General features: G+C 28.3%; 1 protein-coding gene across 1 annotated transcript; it reads right to left on the minus strand.

Moving 5' to 3' along the window:
* Window positions 1-1,977: 1,977 nt before the first annotated feature.
* LOC105132023 (nuclear transcription factor Y subunit B-5) lies at window positions 1,978-2,842 on the minus strand. The gene has a single exon (XM_011035277.1). The coding sequence runs from the start codon at window positions 2,791-2,793 to the stop codon at window positions 2,263-2,265; it is 531 nt and encodes a 176-aa protein (XP_011033579.1). The 5' UTR covers window positions 2,794-2,842; the 3' UTR covers window positions 1,978-2,262.
* Window positions 2,843-11,480: the final 8,638 nt, after the last annotated feature.

Genomic DNA, 11,480 nt, shown 5'->3' on the forward strand with positions numbered 1-11,480 from the left:
TCGTCCCTATCTTCTAAGAATCCAGACAATATTGACTAATCCTCGCTTTTGGGAAGATGATCCAAATCATTTATATAAAAAATTGCAGCATGATCGAGACTTGATGTGTGTGTGTGTGAGATCACGACAAACTAGGATAGTTCAAGACAATTGAAATCGTGGTCCCGGATCTAGGGCTTTCAAAAAAAAAAAAAAAAACCATAGACAATATATGGTCTACCAGGAATATCACATGGCTATATACATGAATGGCGAAACATGAACCCAGGATAGGGACTTTTAATGAAAACACATAGATAGAGACGGCAACAGGAGGATTAATTCCAGTACTATGAATTCTTCATGACACAGTAATCAGTATCATAATTGTATGATTTAATTATGGGTTAATATATTATTGGATGATTTACGACGGCAGGATTTTTCCGGTTTGTGTATATGAAAGACATAATATTTTCAATCTTCAGATTTTATATATTTTATTACATTTTTGTAGTACAAAATAAATGCAAGAACTTGAGATCTCATGTTCAAAACTTTTCAATATTCTCTTATGATCACCACAATGTCGAAGGCCTACTATTCTTTTGTGTTAAGTTTATATGTATATATAATCCATCCTTATTTACAATTAAACTAAAACAGGCCAATATAATATATAGAATCCATTTACGAGAAAGGGTACTTGTTTATGAGGTTTTTGCTTTGCATTTTAAAAATATTTTTATATTTTTTAAAAATTAATATTTTTTTAATATTTTAAAAATATTTTGATGTACCAAATTATTTTAATGTATCAATGTTAAAAATTTTTTTTAAAAAATAAAAAATTATTTTGATACATTTCTGAGTAAAAAAAACTTTAAAAAATAATAACAACCATATTTTTAAAATGTCAAAGATTTTCGTAAGAATAAGCCACATGTAAGAAATAAAAAAATAAAAGTTTTGTGACGGTTTAGAAACAGTACAGTATTTTAATTTACAAGAAAAATAGATTTAAGGAAAAAGAACCTGAAACTTTCTATTTAAACTCAATATTGCAAAAACTGAAAAACTAGTTTTAGATTTTTCAAATTTATATACTCAGCTTATAAAACACATTTAAAAGGTTCATGATGATTGGCTTTTCAATGCAAGTTTTCCTTCGTTTTTTTTTTTAAACAAAACAATTTTCTTTCTTTATATACAATATACAAGTATATTAATTTTAGCAATATAAAAAATTAAAATTATTTTTGTATATTTTCATATTTAGTTAGTATCATAAATTAATTTTTATTGTAGATATAATATATATATTTTTTGAGTTAGCAATATAGCTTTTTATTATCATTTTTAATTTGAATAGAATAAAATTAAGGTTCTGTAATTATATTATCATAATATTTTTGAATCGTTTTGATATTTTAATATTAAAATTAAATTTTTAAAAAATAAAAAAATTATTTTAATATATTTTAAAATAAAAAATATTTTAAAAAGCAACTACCATCACAACTCCACTACATCTAAAGCTACAAATACAACTAGATCCCACTTTCAACACCAAACGTCAAACCGGCTACAAATACAACTAGATACCACTTTCAACACCAAACGCCAAACCGACAGTACATAAATAAATTAAGTGATAAATTAATTAAGCATCATTTTTTTATATTTCAAACAATTTACTTTATTTTCCATCCCTCCTAATTATACTTTAAATCAAAATAAACAAGCTGAGAATTGCAAATCATATGACTTAAGATTCGTTTTGAGTACCATAGGCAGCTGTAAATCTAATTGATATTTTGAAAGTTCATAGCATGAATTTCTTTCCCTTTTTTTTTTTTGCAATTGAAACCCTAAAGGATAAATTATCTCATGTGAAATAGGGTTAAAAACAAAAGCAAACAGAGAGAATCCTTATCAAAGATATTAAAATTAGCGGAATGAGTTAATAGCAGGATGTAGCTTGAATATTGGACTTAATTATCAAAGTCTTAACCTTAATTTCACATAACTCTTACTGTAATTAATAACAATCAATCAAAAACAAACCCAAGAATTTTTAACGCTCACAGAAATTGATCGAACACAACTAAATCAGCCTCCCTAGCCCCTCATCAGCAATTATGCCCCACTATGATCACCACCACACAAAAAAAAGAAAAAAAGAAAAAGGAAACATAACCAAATATCATAAAAACTAGCTATATCAATACCGGCAATATTTAGGACTAATTAAGGACTGTTAACATACTTTGTTCCAAGAATTCAAAATCGCCTTGAGAGACTGTTACTTCTATCAATATTCCCAGGGAGCTTCAATGGAGTATGAGGAGAAACAGTAGCCTTCAAGATTGATTCACCTCTATACTTCGAGGAATCATCTCTTTCTTCGTTGTTGCTTGCCTTGTTATGGCTTGCTCTCTCTCCTTCTACCTCCCTATATTTGTATAAATACCTCTTTAGGGGCTCGGAATAATCATCAAACCCTAGAGATGCAAGAGCCCAGCATATGTCGTCCCCATTGACTGTCTTGCGCTTCTCCTTGTGACACTTGTCGGATGCCTCTCCAGTGACAAAGCTTATGAACTCAGATACACATTCTTGCATGGTTTCCTTGGCTTCTTTCGAGATTTTTGCGCTGGGAGGCAGAATCTGCTTCATGATCCGTCCCACATTAGCTATGGGTAGCAATCTGTCTTGCTCCTTGATGATTCCATCATCACTGGTACTGCCCCCAGCAAAGTCGTACTTTAGCCATTCCTTATCTGAATTATTATTGCCTATGCTATCAACCATCTGAATAAAGAAATGTCCTGTTAAGCAAAGACACGTTGCTATCCCTTGCTTGCTCTCTCGCTGATCATTTATAGAAGTGGACATGTGTGACATGCCTATCATCTATGCATGTCTATGTGTATGTGCACCATCTGCTCTCTAGCTGATCATTTATAGAAGTGGACATGTGTTACATGCCTATCATCTATGCATGTCTATGTGTATGTGCACCATCGCCATGGGGAATCTTGACATCACGTCATGTTTTGTGAACGAAAATTCATCTAATGATAGGAGTTATTTCTATTGGCGACTTAATTTAAGTGGTTAAGCCTAAGATTGGTGCGGTTTCATCATTATATATTATTATGCCTATTTTTCTTAATTTAATTAGATATAATAGATGCAGAGTTTTAAGTCCATAATTATTTAGCCATTAAAATTTTAATATCATGTTAAATAAATATTTTAATTAAAAAAATTAAATTAATAAATAATATTTTATAAATAAATTTTTAAAAACGGTTATAAAGCTAGGGACAGAGCGGTAGCCCCCTCTAAAATAACTATATCATTTTTTTTAATATATAGTAATAATTTCTCCACACAATAAAAATTCATAGAAGAATTAGTAATACTCAACACATGACAGACAGCTTTTAAACCATTACATTTAGTATTATATGTATTGATATTGTTTCGTACCTTTTTGCCAATAAAACTCTCTAATTGTATCATTAATAATTATTTCCACTGCAGTAGTTCCTAAAAAAGACTTCTCTTCTGTTACACATAATTGATTTCTATTTCTAAAATATATGTACAACAATTAATAGATATTTCTTAACACTTGAATAAATTGTTATAGGAAGAATTCCTTCTACTTTAAGCAGTAAATTTGTATCATATTTTTTATGTTATACATATATATATGGGCGTATGTGTACACGCGCGTGTGTACTAATTTTTAAATAGATATTAATATAAATTTTGATTTTCTATTATAATTTAAAAGTTATTTCTCCTGAGAAAAAAATGAAATAAAATGAAGTCAAGTTAGAAGTAAATTTAAGAAAATTGATACAAAACAATTTTTTATGAAAACAGAATATAGTGTAAGTTAGCATAAGTTGTGAGTAAATATTTCAACTTTTGATCAATTTTTCTTTTTAATTCAATTATATAACAAACTCTTAGCATAGTTAAAAGTTGTTTTTAATGAACATACAATCTTTTCTGTTAAGTTAAAAGTTAAAAAAATCAGCTTAAATTAATCGGTAAAAATCACATTTTCTTTTTAAGTAACTAACTAATTTTTTTTTAGCAATTCAAAGTAATTATTCTAATGTTACTTTTCAGAAATAATGATATATTATTTATGTCCTGTTTTTGAAGTGTAATAAAAGTTAGTTTTTAAAATATTTTTTACTTAAAAATATATTAAAATATTTTTTTTACTTTATAAAACTTTTTTTTAACATTAACATTTCAAATAATTTAAAAATATATAAAAAATGAATTTAAAACTATTTCAAAATAATTTAAAAATATATAAAAATGAATTTAAAACTAAAAAAATAAATAAAAATTTAAAAATACAATTAAATCAGAATGACGTGACAAAGAGGCAACATGGTTGGTTATATATGGTCAGTAGGATAAGAGTCTCCACATGACGTGGCAGATCGCGACATGGACTTGGTCAGTTATTTGTGGCTAGGGCCTACGGGGACCCATTGACGGGTGAATGCTATAGCTGGTATGAGTTTGGTCTTCTTTTCAATACCTAATCATTTCGGGTTACGGGAACAATGTAATACTTGTATATTTTTTTTTTTTAGAAAAAGAATGATTTTTTTATTTTTTGTATTATTTTAATACGTTAATATTAAAAATAATTTTTTAAAAATAAAAAATATTATTTTAATATATTTTAAAAAAAACTTTAAAAAACAATAATTTAGATACTTCCCAAACCTTTTTAATAATCCTGAAACTTATGTTAGAAAAGGGATCAAGAACTCAAAAACTTATCAACTTCGGCAACATGGTCCCCACTCCTTCCCCTTATTTGATATTCAACCTCTAATGCTCTCAATAAATTTGAACCATATATTTATGTTATATTAATCTTTTAAATTTAAGTTTGTGGACCGCATATGTGCAGGTGTGCTTCTTAATTTGTACATGCAACCAAACTAACACCTAAAAAGAATCAATCAATTATAAATTAGAAACCCTATGTTTATTACCTAACTATATACAACCTGGAATATCATTTTACTTGTTGACCAGAATTCATGAGGTGGTGTTCGAATCCAGAAACTTTGCATCATTGTAATAAATAAATAAATAGAACCGTTGAGTAGCAAAAAATTTGAATTTATGAGAAATTTTACATGCGGCAATCATTGATATAATATGCGTAGATTGTGCAGAATTTTCTAGTGCGGTCACTAACAGAATATTGCATAACATCAATGAAATATTTTATCAATGTTCAAACATTGATTATGTCAAAATAAAATTTAGTAATGAAATCATAAATAGAAAATTATGGTTGGAAACATATTATCGATGATTTATATGTTATTGTTCATTCAATCCATAATATAATCACTGATAGATTTATAAATAAAAATAGAGCTCCAGACAAAATAGATTTACTAGCATCCATTTCGGTAAATCAATCGGTGATTAATTATATTACAAATGAAATTATCGATAATATAAATTGTTAATAATTTTATTGGTGATCATATGTATATTACTGTATAATTAAATTGTTAGAGAATCACATCTAATAGTGACAAATCCTATAATTTTTTCTCGAATAACTAGAACTTTCTGATGGACTTAATCCGTTTGTAATCTCATTTGTAATTGTTAGGGGCAATGCCATGTAATTTTTTTCCAACTTTCTACAACTTTTCAAAGGACTTAGTCCTTCATTCATTACATCGGTGATGTAAATTATGTTAATATTGTATTTAATAAAAATAAAATAAACAATACAAAAAGAATTAAAATAAAAAACTAAAATTTTATTATTAATTTAATAAAATATTATTCTATACAATTTGTCTAATAAATAGAAACTACAAGATGAGGTGGAGGCACGAACTAGGGGACGGGGAGGTTGACTATATGTACCAATAAGGGTTGCCAATAGTTGCTCAAAGAGATTAAATTTACCCCCCGGGTCAACTATCTCAGACCTAAGTTGGGTCATTTGAGCTTGGATGTGTTCTCGTACCATTGCCTAAACTGCCGAAGATTGACAGCTTAATCCTGATTGTGAGGAGCCAATGGTCGATACATTGCAGCACGTCCACTTATCCTCAATCGTAGTGTTGAAAATATTGTAAACTTAATTTCTATCTAGTCCGCTAGTAGATCCAACTTTTAACCACAAATCTGAATCAAGTTCTAGATGGGTTGAAGAATCATCCATGTATCTCTCATGCAACCAGGCATTATATATTTTCTAGAAAAAAAACAAGTCAACAAATTATAAAAATAACTTAAGAAAACAACTGTTGAAAACCAACTTTCCACAAACTTCTGAGCTAAGTTATCTATAAGCTATTGCACCTTCGATAGTCCTCATTTTGCATATATATTTCAACAAAAAGCTTTATCAGTATTGGATTGCGTCCAAACACTATAGCCTGCAAAATAAAGCTATTATTGGTTAAATATTTTTTATATAATACAAAAATTTCTTAAAAAAATTATCTTATAAAACAAAATATTACTATCCGTTTTGCATTCAAAATAAACAAAATAGATTTGCTGGTGTGTATGGTAAAGAAACCATGAGTCTCCTTGGTTTAATTCTCCATATCGGACTGTGAACATTGCATAAAAGCTCAAACATCATGTGCTAGGTATAAGTGTCTTAAATAGCCTTCAAGATGGGCGGAGGTCTAAAATCCCTCCACATAGTCATATCTTTTTAGCATGAAAAACCACTTTCTTTTATATATTTCATTGATTTTTCTCGCACCTCATACCAAGAATCACACATCCTGATTTGTAGAAAAAAAAACTTATCAATTAAGATTAAAAAAATAAAATTGGATTTTTTTAAATTACATTTTTTATTCCATCTTACTTAATAATGTTGTAATTCCCGCACTCTCCCCTAGAAATAGCATTGGCACCCTCCTCTCATTAAATTTTTTCATTGTACGTCAATTTTATAAAATAATTAATTTATTAAAATTAAAAAATTAATTGAATTAAATAATAATAAAATATTCATTTTTATACTAATTGTGAACTTTTTAAATCAAGCATCAATCAGAGGCTTCCATTTAGGATTTTTGAAAACGCGACTCCACTAAAACAAAAGCACTTTCATCGATGATTAAACCTTAATTTTCATTTGTTCTTTGAAATTAATTATTAAAAAATTATCCACTCTTGTTTATTTTTTTATCGAGCAAAAAAGAAAAACAAACTTACATGTTGTCATTGGGCTTCCACTAAGCAATATATTTCCCAATATATACTTGCTACTCAGATGGGGCAACTCCTCAGCGAATTGCCCTTGCTCTCAATAAGCATGTATTAAGAGAAGGTGCATGTGCTTGAAGTCATGGTCGGCACCTAGTGATTTATGGTTATCAAAAGCATTACTAAAAGAACCAACAACACTCCTATCCATATTACTATCTAATGACAATATTCTTCTCATCATCTAAACAAATTAAATATAAAAAAGATAATAATATTATCATTATATTGTATTTTAAAAAAAATTCCGGCAACATCTTTTTTATACAAGAGACTATTCAAAATTTTATTGCTTGCAAATATGTATCAATAAATAAATCCACACAATTGCTTTTATTTATGACTATTATTTCATCTATTTATTTTGAAAATAATCATAAACAAAAGTTAAATATTCATTGTTACTTTCAACTTGATAGAGATCAACTAACTCATCAAGTTGAAAGACACTATCTCCCGCAGTTACTTTATTGTTATTATCCTGAACAATTTAGATGCAACTCCTTAGTTTGATTTTCACTATGAACACCTAATCAACCTTAGAATGATTCTTTCTAAAGGAAGGAGTGTATGTGTAATAAACTTACTGGCATTGCTTGACAAAAATAAATATATGTGTAATAAACTTATTGGCATTGCTTGACAAAAATAAAGACATCATTGACGTTGTGAAATCTACCATTTATATTAATTTTGACCAAACCATGGTGGTCATCATTGAGACCTATATAAAATATCGATAACAACATGTTTTAATTAATAATGCTAGCTAAACAAATTATCGGTACCCAATTAATTAGCTATTATTGATTAAATTCAAAATTATTCAATCTATTTTAATAATATTCTTTAATGATTATTATTTTTATAAAAAAAATTCAAATTTCTCCAAATTTACCTAAAGTTTCAACTTAACAATGAAATTGATAAAATATAAAACGTACCCATTAAATAAACTATTATTTATTTTATTATAAAACACCCAAGTTATAAAAATTATTTATTTCATTATAAAACACCCAAGTTATAAAAAAATTCATCAAATGACAAATAAATATAATTTTTTAAAATCTTAAACAAACCCTACTATGTACAAATCATATTTTATACAACAAATTTCTATAGAAAAAAGCAATATAACAAGTTAACACATAAACAAACTACATATAGTACATAAAAATACTAAAAACTTATCATAAAAACATAGGCAAGTTTGCTTGTTTAATGTGGCGAATCTTTAAAAAAAATTGGGTCAAAGCAGGGATACTGATAGACCAAATATTAAGGTGGTCAAATTTATGATGATGAGAGTTTGATTTGTGATAAAATAAGAGGGAAAAGAGTGTTGTTTTCTATAAAGAAGAAGAAGAAGAAGAAATGGGGGAAAGGGAGATAAGGGGTCATCTAACATTTATAATTTAAATATTACTGATGGATTCAATGATGAATATTAGTGATAATTATATTTCATTGATACTTTTATTTGTAATATTAATATGTTATATTTTTTTTTTCTTCATTCCTTTATTTTTAATTGCAATTCTCTCGGTACTCACTAACATAAATTTTTCGTTAGTGAATAAAAAGGGAAACAATGATATCATTTTATGTCGGTGAATGTCACTGTAATTTATCAATGGTATTTTTTCCATTGATATTTTTATTTGTATTTAATAATTTTTTAGTAGTGAGTATTCAATATGTTCATTAAAATATAAAATTGATAACTTCTTATTGAGCCCATATATTCAAAATTTCAGTAACAAGGTGTGGGTTCTGAATAAGATGTTTCATGTATTTGATTCAAGTTAAAACTTTTGCAGTTCAAAATTTGAACTAGCTTTTACTTTTTTCAATAACGAAGAAAGTTGTATAAAATGATTTCATAGAGTTCAACAATAAAATATTCTTTATAAAAATATCAATAAATATTTCAACTACAACCTATTATTTTTTTATTACGAAAAAGAATTAGACATTCCCAGCTGCTAGTTTGTTCATTTTACTTCATTTTTAAGCTTGTTCTTATAATTGTTACCATGATACTCTTATTTATTTATTTTTTAATTTCATTTTAATGTGATGAAATGCATGTTACCATGATACTCTTATTTATTTATTTATTAATTCCATCATTTAATGTTTTAATGTGATGAAATGCGTAAAAGCAAAACAACTACAAAACAGTGTGTGTCTATAATTCATAAGGGAATAAAAATTAAGTTACAAGTCATGATCATAGAGAGGATGATCAAAGAAAGATACAAAACTAATTTAACATTCAACAAAAGAAAATCAGCAAAACATCTACAAATAAACAGCATCTAGAGATAAATGAAAAATTCCATCGCTTGATAAAAATAAAAATATAATAATTATTCGAATATATATGGATGTAATATTTAGAATCATAACTTACAATTTTATATCCTTTGTTCTCCACTCATGCAACTACCGAATAGGAGAAATATTTTAATTTTGATTTGCTTCCTTTTCCCTTTTCTTCTCAACCCGTTCACATAATAACTCTTCATTTTCATGTATGTATAGTTATCCACACATTTATAAGCGTCGAGAGAAAAATTCTAACTCGATAAGGCACCTTTTTCGTCAACCTCATCAAAAGTAAAATCAAACGAACTCGCATATGTCATCATTTGAAACGAAATAGAACCAAGGAATCAGGATATTTAGAAAACTTTGGATGGTGTAATGGTGATGAAAGAATTTCAAAACAATGTGAACTGTGATGTTCTGCAGAAATGGACGTGCATACCTTAATTTAGTGCATATTCCTTGGAAAAAATTTTAATGCTCTTAAAGAATATATCCCATTATAATTTTTATATGAACATGTGTCAGCTTGATCATGTATGTTAAAAGTTTATTGCTTCTCGCGAAACAGGTTGTCTAATTACCCAAAACTCAGCATCAAACTGCCTTTTGCTGCGTGAATTCACTGTTCAAAGAACATGGTTGTGGTCCTCGCACAATAAACAATTGCAAAGTTTTCTCAAGATCATTAAGTACAGGTCTAGAAAAGCAGAAGACATACTTATTGGTCTCATACCCTTAGCTTTAAACTTTTTTTTTTCCTTAATGAAAGCTGCTGTATTTTTCCATATGTGTGTGTGTGTGTGTGTGTGTTTCTTCTTACCTTCATGATCTCTGACATTTATGTAAAGAAACCACCATCCCAAAATTTTGAGTTTGTCCGTTCAATTTTCTATCTAATCTAATTACTGACATGAGCAATAAAACCCCAGATGTGCGTTGTTGGTGGTGCTGTAAGACTTTTGCTGTGTGTTTCTGTGACAAACAGCTGGAGAGAGACGTAACAAGCCCAACTAATGGGCATCAGGGTTGGACTTCAAAACAGTTCACAACTAATTATAAAGTATTAAGAGAATTTAACTTAATCAGTAAGTGGGAGAAGGAACTTAATCTCTGAAAGGGACTTGGAGGAACCCTAAAATTATTTAAATTAATTAAGGATAATGTATACAAAACATTAATTAAGTTCTTGGAGGACCTTAGGAAAGTTATACAGTACTTCCTGTTTTTCAACTTTTTGTGAGGCCATACTTCAACTTTTTCCATCTTAAGATTCCTCCTCTATCCCACTCCTCATCTCTAGTGGGCATCTCAGCTGATCTGATCTAGATTTTCTGAATCGAGAGCTTTGTTATAGTGGGCTATGGACCAATCCGAGAAAGTCTACTATGCATTAGGAAATAAAAAACTGCCTCCATTGTATCTTTTCGCAGTTTGTTTAGGGTTTCGTTAACCCATATATAATAGATTTTTCTGCATTTGGAATACTCCTTTTCCAGTTGTATTTTTCTTTTAATTATGTGCTACTCTACCACTTGACTGAGAAATCTTTGCTCTGAACCAGAGAACTCTTTTATTTTTTCTGTTTTTGTAAATCACAGACATGCATCAGTCTGATCCGGGAGATTGGATTCAACAATGCATCTTTTGAAAATCACTTCCAGAAAAATCTACTTCATTTAATGAGCAGGTCCCATGAATTCAATGGTTGAATACTTTTCCCAGAAGATCTTGGGAAGAATTCGGTAAAATTAGATTTAGAAACCTTTGGCTTACTGTAGTTTGGTAAATAGGTTTGTTCCTCGTATTATTATCCAGGTTGGAGTTTTAGAGAAGGTGTAAAAAAAATAATT

This window comes from Populus euphratica, unplaced genomic scaffold (genome assembly GCF_000495115.2).
Source record: "Populus euphratica unplaced genomic scaffold, PopEup_1.0 scaffold26.1, whole genome shotgun sequence".
NCBI lineage: Eukaryota > Viridiplantae > Streptophyta > Magnoliopsida > Malpighiales > Salicaceae > Populus > Populus euphratica.

Coding starts and splice junctions, on each gene's coding strand:
- LOC105132023 (XM_011035277.1), bottom strand. CDS start 2,793: ATGGTTGATAGCATAGGCAATAATAATTCAGATAAGGAATGGCTAAAG.